This window comes from Sciurus carolinensis, chromosome 3 (genome assembly GCF_902686445.1).
Source record: "Sciurus carolinensis chromosome 3, mSciCar1.2, whole genome shotgun sequence".
NCBI classification, from domain to species: domain Eukaryota; kingdom Metazoa; phylum Chordata; class Mammalia; order Rodentia; family Sciuridae; genus Sciurus; species Sciurus carolinensis.
The window spans coordinates 58,497,168-58,519,226 of NC_062215.1; the positions used below are offsets into that span (position 1 = coordinate 58,497,168).

Consider the following 22,059-nt stretch of genomic DNA (forward strand, 5'->3'; position numbering starts at 1 on the left):
CTCTTCCTAAGACATCTACAGGAGACTGGAGGCCATTTGACAGGACTCAGGATTCAAGAAGAGGAGGTATGGATAGATCCATGAAGGTGGACTAGAGGGAGGCTGCATTCCTTGTCGCTCATTATCTCCAGTTTCAAGCAGAGGATATCTGTTTCTTGGTGAGCCACATTTTGCTGCTTATCGATCCCCTGCTGTTTACCCCACTTGTCTACTGTGATCACCTGCAGTCTACCAGCATATCGACGCCGCCTTTTTGAGAGCATATTGCTCACTGTCAGGCGCCTATCATCCACCATTTGCCTGCCTCTTGCCTGTCCATTGCCTGCCTTACACCTATCAATCATCCACCGCATGAGGTTCACCTCCCGATCATCCGATGATGGTCAGCAAACTGATTGCCAACTGCCCAGCTGCCTGCTGTTGCCTGGAAGTTCGCTGTCACAGTACCTGCAGGTTTGATTACATGTGGCTGCCAGCATGTTGGGACAACAGCCAGGCCCCATAGGACCCCTGGCTGGACTTACAGAGCTCCATGATCTCTCAGTCCAACTGATCACTCCCTGCCTCCGGGGCCCTCACATCAACTGACTGCTCACTGCCACCAGGACCCCCAGACAGACTGATTGCACCCAACCTCCAGGATCCTGCAACCACACCAAACACACCTGACCTCCAGGACCCCTGCCTGACCAACCACACTCCATCTCCAGGACCTCCAGTTGACCACGTCCACACCTCGAGATGCAGCTCCCCTTTTGCCAATACATTTGGAAGTCAGAGCGGCCATCTTGGATAATCCTGGAAGCGGTAGCTCCGATCTTTAGGTGGGGCAAATCCCAACCTGAGATGCCTGGTGGAGACTGGAAGCTCATAGTCAGGGACCTCTCATGCATCAGGCTACTGAAGACTGGGAGGTTTGAGTACTATATGACAGTTAGAGTGTAGATTTTCCTTTTTCTCCTTATTGAACAATTTAAAATTTTTATTTCCTTACTTTTCTTGCTCTCTTCCTTTTGTATACCTGTTCCCTCAGAGTCTCGTTCTCCCGTTTTACATGCTAACTTCCAATTTCTTTTGATTATACTCTCACTCTTTCTATTATCTAGAACTTCTGTATATTCTTTTCTTATCCCATTAACAGCTACATCTTATATCCCTCTGCACCCTCTTTGTCCTCCATTAGAAACTGCAGACCTTATTGCAAATCTGTTGTTATACTGAAGATAATATTTGAACTCATTCTCTTTATTATGATAATATTGTTATCATCCTCATAGGGGTTATTTGGTCTAGGAATGCACAGTGTCTGAACTGGGCACTGCTATTATTGATCTCCCCTTAAAGAAAAGATTTAGGAAACCTATAGGGCCACTATAAGCCTGTAAGGGGTAATCTGCAATACCCCAGGTGTGCAGTGCTAGAGGGGAAGATATATAAGCAACATGAAAAGACAAGGGAAGAAAATGATCAAAACAAATCTAGACTCTATATTCACAGAATCCAATGACAGTCTGTTAGAAGAAATGTCAGAAAAAGACTTCAGATTATACATGATTAAGATGATTTGTGAAGCAAAGGATGAGATAAGAGAGCTAATGCAGGCAATGAAAGGTAATACCAATAAGCAGTTGAAAGAGCAACTGCAGGAAGCAAATGATCATTTCAACAAAGAGATATAGATTCTCAAAAAAAAAAAAAAAACCAAATAGAAATCCTCAAAATGAAGGAAACAATAAACCAAATAAAAAACTCAATGTAAAGCATCACCAAAAGACTAGATGACTTGGAAGACAGAACCTCAGACAATGAAGACAAAATATTTAATCTTGAAAATAAAGTTGCCCAAACAGAGAAGATGGTAAGAAATCATGAACAGTACCTCCAAGAACTATGGGACATCATGAAAAGACCAAATTTAAGAATTATTGGGATTGAGGAAGGGACAGAGATACAAACCAAAGGAATGAACAATCTATTCAATGAAATAATATCAGAAAATTTCCCAAACCTGAAGAATGAAATGGAAAATCAAATACAAGAGGCTTACAGAACACCAAATGCACAAAATCACAACAGATCCAACCAAGGCACATTATAATGAAAATGCCTAACATTTAAAATAAAGATAGGATTTTGAGAGAAAAGCATCAGACTAAATGTAGGGGGAAACCAATATGAATAGCAGCAGACTTCTCAACCCAGACTCTAAAAGCTAGAAGGGCCTTGAACAGCATATTTCAAGCTCTGAAAGAACATGGTTGCCAACCAAGAATCCTATACCCAGCAAAACTAACCTTCAGATTTGAAGATGAAATAAAATCCTTCCATGATAAACAAAAGTTAAAAGAATTTACAAATAGAAAGTCTGCACTATAGAATGTTCTCAGGAAAATATGCCATGAGGAGGAGATGAAAAAGAACAATGTAGAACAGCAAAGGGAGGAACTACCTTAGAGAAAAAAACCACTCAAAGGAGAAACCAAGCCAAGTTATAAACCAAAAATAAGCCCAAATGACTGGGAATACAAATCATATCTCAATAGTAACCCTGAATATTAATGGCCTAAACTCATCAATCAAAAGACATAGACTGGCAGAATGGATTTAAAAGAAAGACCCAACAATATGCTGCCTGCAAGAGACTCATCTCATAGAAAAAGACATCCACAGACTAAAGGTGAAAGGATGGGAAAAAACCTACCACGCACCTGGACTCAGTAAAAAAGTGGGGGTTTCCATTCTTATATAAGATAAAGTGGACTTCAAGCCAAAGTTAGTCAGAAGGGACAAGAAGTACATTTCATACTTTATGGGAACCATAAATCAGGAAGACATAATGATAGTAAATATTTATGCCCCAAACAATGGTGCATTTCTGTACATCAAACTAATCCTTCTCAAGTTCAGGAATCAAATAGACCACAATACAATAATTCTGGCTGACATTAACACACCGCTGTCACCACTGGATAGATGTTTCAAACAAAAACCAAACAAAGAAACCAGAGAACTCAATAACACCATCAATAACTTATACTTAATAGACATATATAGAATATTCGATCCACCAACAAGCAAATTCACTTTCTTCCCAGCAGCACATGAAACCTTCTCAAAAATAGACCATATGTTATGCCACGAAGCAACCCTTGGGAAATGCAAAAAAGTAAAGATACTGCCTATGTTCTATCAGATCATAAAGGACTGAGAGTAGAAATCAATGACAAAATAAAAAAACAGAAATTACTCCAACACCTGGAGTATAATAATACACTATTGTACAATGAATGGATAACAGAAGCCATTAGGAGGAAAATTAAAAAATTCTTAGTGGTAAACAAAAACAAAGATACATCATATCAAAATCTCTGGGACACTATGAAAGCAGTACTTAGAGGAAAATTTATTTAGTGGAGCACATTCAATAAAAGAAGAAAAAATCAACAAATAAATGACCCAACACTACAGCTCAAAGCCCAAGAAAAAGAAGAACAGAGCATCACCAAAAGTAGTAGGAGACAGGAAGTAGTTAAAAATCAGAGCTGAAATTAATGAAATTCAAACAAAAGAAACAATAGAAAAAATTGACAAAATAAATAGTTGGACCTTTGAAAAACAAACAAAATTGATAAACCCTTAGCCAAACTCACAAAGAGAAGGAAAGACAAAACTCAAATTACTAAAATTCAGAATAAACAAGGAAATATCACAACAGACATGAGTAAAATACAAAACATAATTAGAAGCTATTTTGAAAATCTATGCTATGCTCCAACAAAGTAGAAAATATCAAATGCATCAACAGGTTTCTAGAGACATGTGAATTACCTAAACTGAACCAGGAGTACATATGCAATTAAAATAGATAAATTTCAAGTAATGAAATAGAAGAAGTCATCAAAAGTCTACCAACAAAGAAAAGTCCAGGACCAGATGGGTTCTCAGCCGAGTTCTACAAAACCTTTAAAGAAGAGCTAATTCCAAAACCTCTCAAAGTATTCCATGAAATAGAAGAGGAGGGAACCATCACAAACTCATTCTATGAAGCCAATATCACCCTGATACCTAAATCAGACAAGACACATGAAGGAAAGAAAATTTCAGACCAATGTCCTTAATGAACATTGATGCAAAAAATCTCACCAAAATTTTAACAAATCACATACAAGAATATATTAAAAAGATAGTGCACTACGATCAAGTGGTTTTATCCCAGGGATGCAAGTTTGGTTCAACATCAGGAAATCAATAAACATAATTCACCATATCAACAGACTTAAAGTCAAGAATCACACGATTATTTCAATAGATGCAGAAAAAGCATTTGATAAAATACAGCATCCCTTCATGCTCAAAACACTAGAAAAAACAGGGATAGTGGGAACATTCTTTAACATTGTAAAGGCCATCTATGCTAAGCCCATGGCCAATATTATTCTAAATGGTGAAACTGAAAGCATTCCCCCTAAAAACTGGAATAAGGCAGGGATGCCCTCTTTCACCACTACTGCTCAACATTGTCCTCGAAAATCTAGTCAGAGCAATTAGACAGACCAAAGAAATTAAAGGGATATTAACAGGAAAAGAAGAACTCAAACTATCCCTATTTGTTGATGACATGATTATATACTTAGAGGAACCAGGAAATTCCACCAGAAAACTATTAGAACTCATAAGTGAATTCAGTAAAGTAAAGCAGGATATAAGATTAATGCTCACAAATCCAATGTATTTTTATACATAAGTGATGATTTTTCAGAAAGAGACTTAGGAAAACTACCCCATTCACAATAGTTTCAAAAAAAAATAAAATACTTGGGAATCAATCTAACAAAAGAGGTGAAAGACCTCTACAATGAGAACTACAGAACACTAAAGAAAGAGATTAAAGAAAACCTTAGAAGATGGAGAGATCTCCCATGATCTTGGATAGGCAGAATTAATATTGTCAAAATGGCCATACTACCAAAAGTGCTATACAAATTCAAGGCAATTCCAGTTAAAATCCGAATGATGTACCTTACGGAAATAGAGCAAGCAATTATGAAATTCATCTGGAAGAATAAGAAACCCAGGATAGCTAAAGCAATCCTTAGCAGGAAGAATGAAGCAGGGGGTATTGCAATACCAGATCTTCAACTATACCACAAACAATAGTAACAATAACAGCATGGTACTGCTACCAAAATAGACAGGTAGATCAATGGTACAGAATAGAGGACACGGACACAAACCCAAATAAATACAATTTTCTCATACTAGACAAAGGTGCCAAAAATATGCAATGGAGAAAAGATAGCCTCTTCAACAAATGGTGCGGGGAAAACTGGAAATCCATAAGCAGCAGAATGAAACTGAACCCCTATCTCTCACCCTGCACAAAAATCAACTCAAAATGGATCAAGTATCTTGGAATCCAACCAGAAACCCTTCATCTTATAGAAGAAAGAGTAGGTCCAAATCTTCAACATGTCGGTCCAGGATCAGACATCCTTAACAGGACTCCCATAGCACAAGAAATAAAAGCAAGAATCAATAACTGTGATAGATTCAAACTAAGAAGCTTTCTCTCAGCAAAGGAAACTATCAGCAATGTGAACAGAGAGTCTACCAAGTGGGAGAAAATCCTTGCTACTCATACTTCAGAAAGAGCACTAATTTCCAGAATATATAATGAACTCAAAACACTCTACAACAAGAATACAAATAACCCAACAACAAATGGGCTAAGGAAATGATCAGACACTTCACAGAAGAAGATGTACAAGCAGTCAACAGATATATGAAAAAGTGTTGAACATCTCTAGTAATAAGAGAAATGCAAATCAAAACTATCCTAAGATTCTATCTCACCCCAATTAGAATGGCGATTTTCAAGAATACAAGCAACAATAGGTGTTGGCGAGGATGTGGGGAAAAAGATACACTCATACATTGCTTGTGGGGTTGCAAATTAGTGCAGCCACTCTGGAAAGCAGTATGGAGATTCCTCAGAAATCTTAGAATGGAACCACCATTTGACCCACCTATCCCACTCCTTGGTCTATACCCAAAGGACTTAAAATCAGCATACTACATAGATACAGTCACATCCAATGCTTGTAGCTATTCAATTCACAACAGTCAGATTGTGGAATCAACCTAGATGCCCTTCAATGGATGAATGGTTAAAGAAACTGTGGTATATATACAATGGAATATTACTCAGTCATAAAAAATAATAAAATTATGGCATTTGCAGGCAAATGGACGAAATTGGAGAATATCATGCTAAGTGAGATGAACCAATCTCAAAACAACAAAGGATGAATGATCTCGCTGATAAGCGGATAATGACACATAATGGCAGGAGGGGACAAGAATTGAGGAAGGAGGGACTGTATAAAGGGAAAAGAGGGGTGGGAGGGGTGGGGGGAAGGAAAAAATAACAAAATGAATCAAAAACTATTACAATATGTAAATGTATGATTACACAAATGTATGTCTCTTCTTCATGTACAGAGAAACAAGATGTATCCCATTTTTTACAATAAAAATAAATTTAAGAAAAAATAACCCAATCAATAAAAGTGCTACAGAACTGAACAGACATTTCTCAGAGAAATATGATCAATCAACAAATATATGATAACAGTTCTACATCTCTAGCAATTAGAGAAATATATATTAAAACTACACTGAGATTCTATCTCACTCCAGTCAGAATGCCAATTATCAAGAAAACAAGTCACAATAAATGTTGATTAGGATGTGGGGAAAAAGGTACACTTATACACTGGTGGTGGGAATGCAAATTGGTGAAACCATTCTTAAAAGCAGTATGGAGTTTTCACAGAAAACTTGGAATGGAACCACCATTTGTCCCAGTTACCCCACTCTTTTGCATATACTCAAAGAAATAAAAATCAGCATACTGTTATGACACAGCCACATCAATATTTGTAGCAACTCAATTCACAATAGCTAAACTATGGAACCAACCTAGGTGCCCTTCAACAGATGAATGGATAAAGAAAATGTGGTACCTATACAAAATGGAATATTGCTTGGCCATAAAGATGAACGAAATTATGGCATTTGGCAGTAAATGGATGTAACTTGAGATTATCATGCTAAGTAAAATAATTCAATCCCAATAAACATAGACCAAATATTCTCCCTGATATGTGGATGTTAAAACACAATGCGGTGGTGGAGATAGAAGTTCATTGGATTAGACAAAGATGAATCAAGGGAAGGGAGGAAGATGGTCATAGGAAACACAGTAGAATGAATCAGACACAAACATTTTTATGTTCATTTATGAATACACAACCAGTATAACTTCACGTTGTGTACAACCACAAGATGGGAATTTATTCTCCATGAGTATATAATATGTCAAAATATATTCTAGTGTCATGTATGTCTAAAAAGAACAAATTAAAAAAACAAAAGAAACTGAGAGAAGCAGTTTCAGCTTAAAGGTGAAGTTGTGAATTAGATAATTGTACAAGGTTTCTTTTAACCGGAACATTCTAAGAAAAGTAGTGACTCATTTTTTATTACTTTATGAGAATGTTGTTCTTACTATCATTATTATTTCCATTTTAGTAGTGTGTAAGTAAGTTAAATAATATTTTGAGGTCAGTTATATTCAGTATGTGACAGAGTCAGTAATTGATCGAGCAGTCAGGGCTCACAGGGCTCTTTGCCATTATCCTCTACAGAAGATAGTGGCTCACTGCCATAGGAGGTGCTAAATCATGGGACAATGACCATTATTCAGGCTATTATAAAGGTGACACATACATATAATGGACTAGATAACATCTAGGTCCTTTCCTTCTCTAAGAATCTAGGAAATGTGGAGACCAACTATCAGCCTGCCATATTAAAGAGAGTACACATTGCACCCTAAAATGTTCCATGTCAAGTTCGATGGAAAAGATGAGGTATAATTATTTTCCTTTGTTACACATAACAAAATAGGAGGGCAGAAACACCAGCAGCTCAACTGAACCATAGCCCTTGCAACTCCCAAGAAGTGGTTTCAAGTTTAAGCTGAACAGAAAAGGACAGAAGACCACAAAGAAGTTGGTATAGGTTAGCCCACAGTCAAATCCTGGAGACAGACATCTCCAAGAAATCTTCTCCTCCATCCTGCCTTCTGGAGAAGATTACTATTGGGAGCCACTATATCCCCTGAGGGCCCCACTGGAGAAGCATCAATGAGTCCCAACAATTATTCTGACTTTGATATGAATGAAGACACTTGAGATTCATGTTTCAGGAGATTTATAACCTGGGGACTGATTCCCAACCATCTTTATGCTAAGGTCTACCCAGCTTCCTTGAAATGGAAACTAGATTTCTCATTCTCAGACTCCATCCTGAACAGTTCTTTCCATCCTTTCTGTTCCATAGGTCAACTAAGGGTGCCTCTTTCCAACCATCGTGGACCTATCTCCACCTCACTTACAGAGGGTCAGGCTTGCTTGAACTCCAAAAGAAATGCTAACAGATACTAGACCAGCTGCCTACACACTTCCCACTTGGAAGAGTAGTGAAGGTCACCTGACCAGGACACACTTCTTGACAACATCTGAGCTGACTCCAGAGGTGAGGGCTATGCACAATATAGATGGTTTATAGCACCATCATCAAGCAATAGATCACCAGCATCTGCACCACATGAGTTCCTTTCCTTGAACCTTGCAAAGACTCCACAAGGTAAGTAGAATTATTATGCCATTTTATAAGATATCATTTATCAGGTGAAATAAATGGCCAAAAGTCACACTGAGGGGTAGTGGTTAAAGCAGGGCACAAACGTCAACCTGACTCCAGACCTCAAGTTCCTAAGATGTGATATACAAAAGAGATGGTATCCTTCCCATTGACCTCACATCACCAGGCCTCCTGTCCATGAACACAGAGATTAGGATGAGGTAGTTAAAACTGGTTATCTCAGTCATAGGTCCTATCTATTTCCTGAAATTATACTCTGTGTGTGGCTTGTGCTGTGCACATGCACACTCACACACTGCATGGCCTTATAGAGGAGACACCGTCCACTCCATACTCAGTGGCACCTGGGAATCAGCCCTTCACAAGATGGCGGTTTCTCCTTGTCAAAAAAGTACTGCTGAGGATATAAAGCACTTGAAGGGTGCCTCCTCAGCCATGGCTGTTGCCCCCCAAAGACGAGGGGAAGCAGTTGCCCTCCTCTGTCCATGAAAAATTGTTCACAGCACAATCACACTCATGTGACTGATTTCTCAGAACACTAACATGTCCCAGATAGTGGATATTGGTGGTCAGCAGTGTTTGAGACTCTGACTTCCCTCCAGTGAACTCAAGGCTCTGACTTTGCCTCTAGCATTCACATGGATGCACCTCCCACTCCTTTTTCTGGTAGCAAGAGTCTTTTCACCTCTTTCTCCATGGTTTCCACAGAAATCCTCTCTCCCTGTAATGGCACTCTAATACCATACCCTTCAGTTCTCCATCCTGAAGACCATCACTGTGCTCAGATCCTCTGGTTCCCTATTGCTTTAGTTCCTGCATTGACTATACCAACCATTTCTCCTACTCTGGTGCCTCTCTTTCTTACATTCTTAACACCCCCACCCCACACACACACGTTTTCTTCTCTCTTTTAGTTTGTCCTTACACTTGTTTGCCAGTCAAAATGATTCCAACTCATTGATCAATTAATGTATACATTTACACACATGTATTTACCCTGAACAAACAAAAAATTGTTACTGGAACCCTCAACCACTCTACCAATTCTTAGTACCTATTGAATAAATCATAAAGACCTTGCATGAGATGAAAATCCTCCACAAACCAAAATCACAACTTATATTCCTAGATGATTTCTTCCATTCCCTCCCCTGGCCTGTTCTCTCTGCTTTGATAAAGACATACAACACGTTTTTTTTTACTGGGGTCATCCTCTACTGTCTGAATTTTTGGTACTTGAGGTTATTTCCATGATAAGGAGTTTGGTTTTCATCCATGTACTGATGCATAGAAATGTGATGTTAAAGAAATGGACACAATCATATCTGCATATTATATTTTTCATTCCAACAGACAGACATCTCTGTAGGCAAGACCAATTCAGAAAGGAAGAACAGAGATAAGAAAAGGAGTGACAGGTAGAAAGAGTTACAGGACTGTGAACAATTCATTGAATGTCTAAAGGGGTTACAATATGTTTGCCAGTTAATGGGAAAGAGTTGGTATTAAGGAAGATTATGAAAATACTGCTGAGTTTTCTCCCTCACATAGCTTGATATATGGCCCCCAGATCTCTCTCCCAGTGTAGCCCCCTTTTGTTCTCAGCTTACTCACAAGGAAACCTCTCTCTTAATCATGCGCTTAAACCAGGCATGGTGTACTCTGGAAACTGAGGCCAGAGATTGCAAGTTTCAGTCTGAACTTAGCAACTGAATGAGACCCTATCTCAAAATTTTAAAACATTAAAAGGGCTGGGAACGTAAGGACAGTGGGAGACTGTCCCTTGGTTCAATCTCTAGTACTGGAAAAAAATGGACTTGATCCACTAGCACCATGGCCACACTCTGAACCAAGTATATTATGATATTGCTAAAAAAAAATCCAAGTAGCACAGAGAATAACATAACAGAAACTTATGTAGAATTAATAAAGAGAACATTTCATATTTACTTCAATTTTTTAAAATAAATATTACAGATATACTTGAAATATCCTTGTTCCCACCCAGTGTCTTCTTTCTGATTCCCACTCCAGAGATAACCACTCTTCTCTCATTGGTAAGATGCTTCCATTCAGGACTTAACACTTCTGCTATATTTCAGGTATATCTTACTGTAGGTTAAAATTTACATGCACTTTCTGATGCCCCATATATCTTCCAGCAACTTGCTTTTTCTCACCACATTATTTGTGTCTAACTTAACTATGCAAATTCATTTTTAAAACCATTGAAAATATGGGCTGGGATTGTGGCTAGTATTGAAGTGCTTGCCTAGCAGGTGTGAGGCTCTGGGTTTAAGTCTCAGCACCACATATAAATAAGTAAAATAAAGGTTCATAGGCAACTAAAAAAATGAAAAAAAAAAACATTGAAAGGAATTCATTGATCAGAAAGTAGCACAATTTCCTTATTCATTCCTCACTGTGTGGGCCATTTCTAACTTTCCTATATGACAATACACATCCCTTGCATGTCTTCTTGAGGTCATATGCTGGGGTTTCTCTGGAGTTAGTTAGGAGAAGGAACTGCTGGGTTGAAGGTGTATGGAGTTCAGCTTTCCTACATATGGGCTCATTGTCTGCCAATTCCTTCTTGCTTATAGTCCTTTCACAAATTTAGTTTGGATCAGTTTGCTAAATTTTATGTTTTAAAAGGAACCTGTGGTATTTGGATTGGGATTTCAATGAATTCAGAGATTAATTGGAAAAGAACTGAGGTTTCTGTAGTGAGATTTTTCATGAACATTCTCTATACCCTCCACTTTATTTTTTTGTCCTTCATTAAAGTTCATTTAAATTTATTGATATTAGAAAACCATTTTGGATCTCATTAGTTAAAATTATTTCTAGATGCCTCAAAATTTTCTCCAACTATTTTTAATGAGGAGTCCTTTTGAAATTATATTTTCTAATTTATTTAAATATAGCATCAATTTTTTACATAATGGTTTATAACTAACAAAAATTTTTAAATCTCTTTGTTTGTCTAGAGATTCCATGGATTTATTTGTAGATGATCACATTTTCTAAGAATAAGTTCTTTTGTTTACAATCATTACTTAGCAAATTCTTTCTAGTGCTCTTTCCACAAAGAGGCTAATACTTCAAGGACTTTATACAGACTACTGATCTCCATGCTTTATGTGATTCTGTGGCCACATCTACTCTACCAAATGACACAAACACCCCAAGCCCCAGCCCTGAGAACCTAATTCCTGATCACAAACCCCAAGGGACCACCACAGCATTGACTATGGCTTATATTTCTTGTTCTGAGTTTCTTTTTGCTCCTCAGTCAGGTATGCCCATCTGTTTCTTTTAAGTTTGGCTATGTTTTTTGGTGGGGAGAGTTGTGTTTACATTTTTCTAAACTTTCTATGTATTTTATTAAAAATGGGACCTGTCAACATCAGCTTCATGTGCCATGTTTCTTAGAGCCCAACCTCTGAAACCCTACATTTCTATATCATATGAGATAAACCTAGTCTCTGAACCTCCAGGTTTAGAGAGCCCTTTGAAATCAGAGGTGTAGAAATTCTAAATGAAGATAAGAAAAGACATCTTAAAAGAAAAACTCATGCTGCTTTAGATGTAGAGATGAGAATGCACATCCTGATTAGATATGACAGATATGATTCCATCCCCCATGCCTAGCATATAATTTACATATTACTATAGGAAACACTGAGAATCAGTGATTGAATTCATTACAGATTTAATTAGTTTTTAAGTAGAAGTCTCTTCAGAAAAATTGGTAAATTGTTTATGAAAACTCAGATTACTGCAACTACTCGATCACACCATGTAAAACAGGCTTTAGGAAAATAAGAGGTTACATGTTACATATGTAAAAGTCCATGTGGGTATTCTTGGTGGTGGGTGTCTCTCCTGGATGTGGAGAATTTGGGATAAAATCTCATCAACCGCCTTGTGATTCCATCATCCCACTCAGTATCCTCCACATTTGAATACATTTGGCACAAGAGAGTAGAGGAAGTCTGGCACCGGATCACATAAGTCAATTGACTAGAACTCATTCATACAACCAAACCTCAACACAAGAGAGCCTTGGAAGTGTAGCATAGTTGAATGTCCAAGAAGAGAATAGCATGGATTTGGACAAGCAGCTAGTAGTCTGTCATATTTAGTATGTCTTGCAATGCAAGATGGGTCAAAGAGGAACATACAGTAGAGTAGTCAAGGAGAATTAATGATATTTCGGTTAGAAGAGTAAAATGGTGTGAGCAAAAGCAGTGACATATGAATTACAAAGGTGGATGTGTATATATTAAAATAAGAATCAGAATAACCAAGGCACTGATGAGAAATAAACAGGCAGATTGTTCTTGTGAGCATCCTATACTTAGGAAATTCAATGAACCAGGATTTCGCACAAGCAATATTGAGGGAAAGCTTATTGATGTGTGCAATGAACAATACTTAATCATTATCAATCTGGAGAAGTTAAAAATAAACAATATATGATATTCTACTTCCTAAGTCTCACAGTCTTCTTAGGCTACATATATGCTGAGTGGAGTTGGCCAGAAATATTGACCAGAGGACTTGATACGGAAATATGGGGCCTTCCAAAATAGACCTGAGAGTTTATGGAATGGTAGTTGTAGATTCTGTGGAGTTCCATGAGTTACAACATGAAATAGCCAAGGACAGAAAGAAGATTGGAGAGAAAAGCATGGTGATTATGCATACTTGAGGACCTGCCAGATATAAAACCTCTTAAAGAAGGTAGTAAAAGTCTACTTTCAAAATGGGACAGTAGGGGAGAAAATTCACTGGGTTTATTTTGGTAGAACCTAAACCCAGTGACGTTGTGACTTACAATCTCCCAATACCAGTGTACACACCCATTACCTTATGGGTTTTGTGACCATTCTTTGGTCAATGGAACAATTCCACACTTCCAAGTTAGTCTTTCCACTAACAAATACTTTGTCCTTTAGAACTGGGTCAAAAACCCCCAAAATTCTCTCTGTTCCTTATCATATATAATAAAATTAGTCTGTGTGCTGGCTTCTCCATTAAATTATCAGGCACTTGAGAGCAGGGACTATGCCTGAAACAGTGAATGAATGAATGAATAAACTGTATTTGTCATGTATTTATGATTTTTCTCTAAGGTCTAACAAGGACTCTAGACTCTGGAATATGAGATTTAATTATGAAATGACTGAGTCCTGGGTGTTTACGGTGTGCTGATAGGGAAGATGAGCACTTCTTTTTTTTTTATTGTAAATAAATGGGATACATGTGTTGTTTCTCTATTTGTACATGGAGTCAAGGAATACCATTTGTGTAATCATAAATTTACATAGGGTAATGTTGTTTGATTCATTGTGTTATTATTTTTTTTCCTTCCCCCCACCCCTCCCACTCCTCCCATCCCTCTTTTCCCTCTATACAGTCCTTCCTTCCTCCATTCTTACCACCCTCCTTAACCCTAATCCTAAACCTAACCCTAACCCTAATGCTAACCCCTCCCACCCCCCATTATATGTCCTCATCCACTTATCAGCGAGATCATTCATCCTTTAGTTTTTAGAGATTGGCTTATCTCACCTAGCATGATATTCTCCAATTTCATCCATTTTCCTGCAAATGTCATAATTTTATCATTCTTTATGGTGGAGTAATATTCCATTGTATATATATGCCACAGTTTCTTTATCCATTCATCAACTGAAGGGCATCTAGGTTGGTTCCACAATCTGGCTATGGTGAATTGAGCAGCAATGAACATTGATGTGGCTGTATCTCTGTAGCATGCTGATTTTAAGTCCTTTGGGTATAGGCCAAGGAGTGGGATAGCTGGGTCAAATGGTGGTTCCATTCCAAGCTTTCTGAGGAATCTCCATACTGCTTTCCAGAGTGGCTGCACTAATTTGCATCCCCACAAGCAATGTATCAGTTTACCTTTTTCCCCACATCCTCGCTTGTGTTCTTGATAATCGCCATTCTAATTGGGGTGAGATGGAATCTTAGGGTAGTTTTGATTTGCATTTCTATTATTACTAGAGATGTTGAACATGTTTTCATATATCTGTTGATTGCTTGTACATCTTCTTCTGTGAAGTGTCTGTTCATTTTCTTAGCCCATTTGTTGATTTGATTATTTGTATTCTTGGTGTAGAGTTTTTTGAGTTCTTTATATATTTTGAAAATTAGCGCTCTAGAAGATGAGCACTTCTGATTCACACATTGCTCACTTCTCACACATGAGTGTCTGACTGAATGTTGGTTAGTTCCAGAGATCAACAGTAATATTTCCCCAAACTTTGAGTATATCTGGGTTTTATAATGGCAAGCATTAAGAATGCTGATCACTTGAGTCACAAGTGTTGCATAGGGAAGATCATAATGCACCATAATGGCACTAATGATTTTGGACTCTTCTATCTTTCATGTTGAAGGAATCATGAGAGAAGAAAACCAGTCTTCTACCAGGGAGTTCATCCTCTTAGGAGTCACGGGTCAGCAGGAGCAGGAAGATTTCTTCATCCTCTTGCTGTTCGTTTACCCATTCAAAGTGGCAGGAAACTTACTCATCATCCTCGCCATTCTCTCTGACAGTTCCCTCCACAATCCCATGTATTTCCTCCTTGCCAATCTCTCCCTTGTTGACATCTTCTTCTCTTCTGTAACCATCACTAAGATGCTGGCCAACCATCTCCTGGGCAGCAAAACCATCTCCTTTGTGGGATGCCTGACACAGATGTATATTATGATAGCCTTGGCCAACACAGACAGCTACATGCTGGCAGCAATGGCATATGATCAAACCATGGCCATCAGCCGCCCTCTTCAATATACAACCATCATGAGCCTGTGGTCTTGCATCCTGCTGGTGGTTACATGGTGGGTGATTGGAAATGCCAATGCCCTTCCTCACACTCTGCTCACAGCTAGTCTGTCCTTCTGTGGCAACAAGGAGGTGGCCAACTTCTACTGTGACATTTTCCCCTTGCTCAAGTTGTCCTGTTCTGACACACACTTGAACGTGAAGATGATGTACCTAGGGGTTGGTGTTTTCTCGGTGCCATTACTATGCATCATTGTCTCCTATGCTGGTGTCTTTTCCACAGTCCTCCACATTCCATCCACTAAGGGTGTACAGAAAGCCTTCTCCACCTGTGGCTCTCACCTCACTATTGTTTCTCTGTACTATGGGACAGTCATGGGCATGTATTTCCAACCTCTGGCCAGTTACAGACTAAAGGATGCTGTGATTGCTGTGATGTACATGACTGTGACCCCAATGTTAAATCCCTTCATCTACAGTCTGAGAAACCGAGACATGAAGGCTGCTCTCAAGAAACTCTTCCACAGTTGAAACTCTTCATAAGCAATGTGAGGTCATACACTGGATACCATGCTCACCACTGGGAGGAACTTGGAATTCCAGCTACATTGTCCTACCCTACAAGAAGCTGCCTCTGAGCTTTACAGTCCCAAATTCCTAGTCTCCAAAATCTTATAACCATTTAGTGAAAAAATTTATGGAAATTATCACTTGACCACATTTCTGTTCCTGTTGGCAGATCAGCAAGACAAGGTATAGGGTTCATGTACCCCTATGCAACTCACTAGCAGAGTAAAGTTGGGAAAATGTTTGAACCTTGGCTTCTACATCTACATTTTGAAACAATAATATCTGCCTTGAAGGCATCACAGAGTGTGGTCACAATAGCTCATACTTTGAAGACTAAAAGTCAGCATTTTTATTTGACAGTTATGCTTCATCCTGCCTACCAGGCTTTCTAAACTCTGAGGGCAGGAGCTGTGTTCACACATGACTATCCTCACAATCTTGGTCATATAAAGTACATCCAGTAAACCCTGGCAGAGGTAGAATGGGTGAATGACAATAATGTCTCCAATAAGCAATCTGATAATGATTAGAGATAACCAGAGTGGACATGATTTATCCATCCTTAAAATATTTAAGAAATCTAGGAATATATTTTTTGCTTCCTTCATATTTATTAAAATAGACTGTCTCTTAAGATCATTGGTCTCCCTAAAATTTTACTAAAATGACAGTAATGTGGGTTTCTCATTGTTTAAAGTAATAATGATTCTGACTTAATAAATAAAATCAAACATTAATAGAATTTATTCTGACATGAAATAAAGTTACAATGATCAATATCTTAGGTGCTATATAATAAATGAAGGAAAAGAGCACTGACGATAATGACGTGACTGGTTTTCTCCAGTGGCCCAGGGAAGGTGAGGCCATGATTCTGGCCACTGAGTCTGATTATATTTATAGCTCCAAAACAGAGATAACCCAGCTCATCACTAAGTACCCACTAAGGAACCCCATAGTCTATGACTTATTTTCCTTATGAGAAAATCATAAAACTTTCTCAAATCATTAATGACTTATAAATGATTCTTTATCAAACTCATATTTCCAAACAAAATACTGTTCTGAAAAGATGGAGTGAGTATATCTTAGAATAGTACACAGGTTGTTTTATTATTCACTCATTTTAACTGCCAGGTAAAACATAAAGTTATTATCTTCTATAGATTATTCATGTTGCCAAGAATTTGTCCATGAATGTTCAAAGATGATGGTATTCACATCTTAGTGTCTCCAGTGACCCTAAAACACCAAGATGGGAACTATCACAATTATCTCCTTTGAAACCAAAAAGGATTTGATTATGACTTAATATAAAGTTGTGTGAATAAATCATCACAGGATGCAGTAAATAAAGGTATTTTATTTAGGGTATTTTCAAGGTGAAGCAATAAATATGTCACATAAACATATTGTCTATCTCTCCCTGCCTAAATGTGGAGGTTTGGGGTCTGGCTTGTTCCCTGCTCTACATTACCACTTAGAACAGCGTGACACATGGTAACTGCTTAATAAAATTGTGTTAAATGAATAAGTGAATCATTCAATATTATGTTTAAATAATGGACATAAGGTTGATTTTTCTGCCATGGGTATAACTCATTAAGGTCAAATGGAATATCTCAAATATTTAACATAGAGAAATACTAAGTTCCCAAAGAACACTACAAAAGAAAAGCTGAGAAAATGTATATTCTTAGAAGTCCAAACATCTAACTGCTGAAATCAAATTCACATTATTCCTCTGTATTAAGTTAGATGAGGGAACTGACCTTCCCTACTTTATTTCCCACAATAATCCTAAGAATCTATGTGTATATTTATACCTTTAATTTCCAATAAAAACTATTGCCCCACTCTGTCAAGTTATTGTCCTAGCCATCTCCCTTCAATTCTGTCAAGAATGGTGTCCTGAAGTAATAGTGACACAGTAATTTAAATTACTTCATGTAAACCCAAGGACTGACTAAGTTTGGAAAAGACTCTATAGCTGATATGTCAATGAAGTTTACTTAGGATGGTTCAGGAAATAGAAATCACACCTGGTGTATTTAAACCAAGAACACTGAATACAAAGATCCAACAAAAAGGTGTATTCTGAAAGAGAATAACGGAAGGGAAAAGAATGCTGAGCTCACCCAGCAATTATTGAGTGTGGACAAATTTGTTTCCTCTAGGATCAGGGAAATAAAAGGGGAAAGGTGGTGGTGGTCATCAAAACACAGGGACATGGAGGAGGGATGACCACATATCTGACACTCTAACTCTGAGAGCTACTCAGCTGCCCCCAGTCTTCACTTAGACAGGTGATTTAGAGTTTTCAGGGTTCTAAATCCTCAACAGCACTTTTCTGGGGCAAGAGAAGCTGATAGAGTTGCTACTAATTTCATCTGTTGGGCATGGAAATACTAAGAGGCATCCCACACATAGTTCCAGGCAGTCCTCGTTGCACTCCATCATATGACAGCCATGTGATGTCCTTGGTCATTGGGGTCAATCACCCTCACCAACAGATAAATCTCTTTTTTTTCTGAGTGGTCAACAGAGACATAATACAATTTGGTTGAATCTTGGCAACAAAATATTAAATTTTAAACCTGCAAATTATGAAGGATTATTATTGATACCCTTTTATAAGGCTGTAAGCAATGAAAACAACCAAAAATGTATTCTTTTCAAGAGTATATATATATATATATATAGATATATATATATATATATATATGACATAAAAGTGCATTATAAACAAATGACCACAGGGCACAGGTGAGAGGAAGTTCGAGAGGAGAGAATCAGGGGAGTGAAACTTGGGGTACCATATGGTTAGATGAAGAATATGACCCCAGTCCTAATTTTCAGGTTTGGTGGTGAGTTCTAGAGTGTTTATCCAATTATGATAGATAGAAAGATGACAGAGAGATAAAAGCTCTGCATGAAACAATGATGCTTGTCTTACATCAAGGATTGGGTGAGACAGAAAAGTAAGGGGAGATGGAGAAGTGATGAGACAGGAGTTTAATTAGACATCTCTAAAAGCATTCTGCAGGATTTCAAAGTAGTTCTGTGGCATAAATGAAATAACTCTCCTTTACAGATAAGAGTCATATCTTTGAAATATGAAGTGAATTAGTCCATGTCTTTCAATAAAAAAAGATGTAGGCTGTAGAATTGACCATGCCATTTGGTCATACAGAGAATGACATCTTGTCATTTTCAAGAGCATGGATGGGCCTAAAGAACATTTTGGGAAGTGAAATAAGTCAGGCACAAAAAGACAAACACCACATGATCTCATACATATATGGAAGGAAGATATAAACCAATGATCAAGATGCAGAGATAATGCGGTAATGGAAACAATTGAATGTAGTCATTTTTGTGATAGCAGCAAGTACACAGATGTTCAGGGTTTTGAGGTTGAGCCACTGACAGGAAATGGATGTCTTTAATGACAATAGTAAACAAGACAGGAATTTAAGACATATTCATCCCATCTGGGGTGTGTTTTAAGGATTCCTGTGACTCTTGTGGAGATGTTGCATAAAATAGTAGAAAGAACAGTTGAAGATTTGGAGAAAAAAATTTAAAAAGCATGAATCATAGTGGAGTTAATAAATTATGGAAATATATGTGGGATGGAGAGAGGCTGGTTAATGGTGACTAAGCTGCAGTTACATGGAGCAAGAACTTTGGGTGAGCTATTGCACATGAGGGTGATATCAATCACAATTATTACTGTACATTTCAAAAAGCTAATAGAGAGGATTTTGAACTTTTATGATAAAGAAATGATAAACATCTACAACTTTACTAAATGTATTTGTTGGTTCCAAGAGTTTTTTGGTGGAATCTTCAGATTATATCATCTGCAAACAGGGACAATTTAACTTCTTTTCCTGTTTGGATGGTGTTAACTCCTTTCTCTTGCCTAACTCTGGCCAAGGATTTCAACACTATGTTCAATGAGAGTAGTGAAAGAAGACCTCTTGTCTCTACTTGAGACTTAGAAGATACTCTTTCAGCATCTCCACATTAAGCACAATGTTCCACAAACCTTTATTGTGGTAAGGCATGTCCCTTCTACACCTAATTTGTTGAGAGTTTAAATCCTGACAGGATGTTGAATTTTATCAAATTTATCAATCTCTTGGAGTGTAGTTTTCTTTCTATTACTATAAACATTAGCACATTTAATTGTTCAAGATAATGGGTTTCATTGTGTTTTCATATACATATATATATAATGTGCTTGTAACATCCTCTGATCATAGCCAGTCCCCCTTCTACTTTGTTTTTTTTCAATTTTTTATTTGTTCTTTTTACATATACATGACAGTAGAGTATACTTTGACATATTATACATACATGGATTATAACTTATTCTAATTAGGATCCCTTTCTTGTGGTGGTTATACATGATGTGGAGTTACACTGGTCATGTATTCATATATGAACATAGGAAAGTTATGTTCTGTTCATTCTACTGTCTTTCCTATTCCCATCCACCCTCCCTTCTCTTCATTCCCCTTTGTCTAATCCAATGAACTTCTATTCTCCCCCCACACACACCTTATTGTGTGTCAGGATCCACATATCAGAGAGAACATTCAGCCTTTGATTTGGGGGATTGGCTTATTTCACTAAGCATGATAGTCTCCAGTTACATCCATTTACTGGCAAATGCAATAATTTTATTCTTCTTTATGGCTAATTTCCATTGTGTACATACACCAAATTTCCTTATCCATTCATCTGTTGTAACCCCTTCTTACTTTCCCATGGCCTTTTTCTCCTCTAGATTCCACATATGACCAAAAATATGCAATATTTATCTTAGTCTAGTTTATTTAACATGATGATCTCCAGTTCCAATTGTTTTCCTGCAAATTACATGATTTAGTTTTTCTTTATGACTGAATAATTGTCTGTTGTGTATATAGGCCATATCCCTTTATTCAGTCATCCACTGAGGGACACCTGGGCAGATACCATGGCTTGGTTTGCGTGTGTAGTGCCATGATAAACATGGGTATGCAGGGATCCTACTGGATGCTGACTGACTCCTTTTTTTTTTTTTTTTTAACATTTCTGAAGTCTTTATTTACAAAAGTTTAAAAAAAAAATACCCTCTGTTTTGCAAATAATGTTTCATTTAAAAAGGAATGCCCAGTTATAACACTGTAATATCATGAATAAAGAATGTACAAGGGAAACGAATTAATGTTTCTAACATTGGGAAATTTGCTAATATTACTGATCGAAGTGTAGATAACACAGTATAACTTTAGGGTAGAGTTAATGATTACCAAAAGATCTTCCAAGCATGCTTTGGTCTGGTCATATATTCTGCATGGCTAAATATTTCACAGTCTCTTTTGTCATTATATTAAAATAGACTGCAAAGATATACACAAAAAATAAGCATTATACTCCTCATGTAATTTTATTAGCAATATATATGTTTGTGTGTATGTGTATATATATATATACACAATATATATATTGTATTTTGTTGCTTTGCACCAAATCTCTCCAGTATTTCTTTGTAGTAACTATGAAAGCACAATTTTTGTCTTTCAATTTGATACAAAATATACCTAAAGACTTGTTATCTTTGAATTTTAATGAAATTGATTTGTATAATCAACAAATCAAGAGCATCATGAAGTATGGCTATAAAATAAAAAGGGTTAACAGTAATGGAATAAAAAGCGGATCAAGGGAAGTGTGCTACAATAAAACAAATGTAGCCTCAATCTCTTGAATGCCAATTTCCTGGCAGATACTAAATATCCAATCATAAGGGGTCCCCCCCCCGAAGGGTATAAAACTGGTTTGAAAATTCTTCAGTCACAAAGACTACATATGCCAATTAGAAACTGCCAGACACTAGATATGCTTGGAAGATTAAATACTACATACAGAAACAGTAGTTATTA

General features: G+C 37.4%; 1 protein-coding gene and 1 pseudogene across 1 annotated transcript; one reads left to right on the top strand and one right to left on the bottom strand.

Annotated features, from left to right (window-relative positions):
- The window catches only part of LOC124979392 (myomesin-2-like), a 347,584-nt pseudogene that overhangs the window by 226,105 nt on the left and 99,420 nt on the right, over positions 1-22,059 (bottom strand).
- On the top strand, positions 15,167-16,081 carry LOC124979584 (olfactory receptor 1A1-like). The gene has a single exon (XM_047543963.1). The coding sequence runs from the start codon at positions 15,167-15,169 to the stop codon at positions 16,079-16,081; it is 915 nt and encodes a 304-aa protein (XP_047399919.1).

Bases quoted from the DNA above. Each gene is read 5' to 3' on its own strand.
- LOC124979584 (XM_047543963.1), top strand. From the start codon at position 15,167: ATGAGAGAAGAAAACCAGTCTTCTACCAGGGAGTTCATCCTCTTAGGA.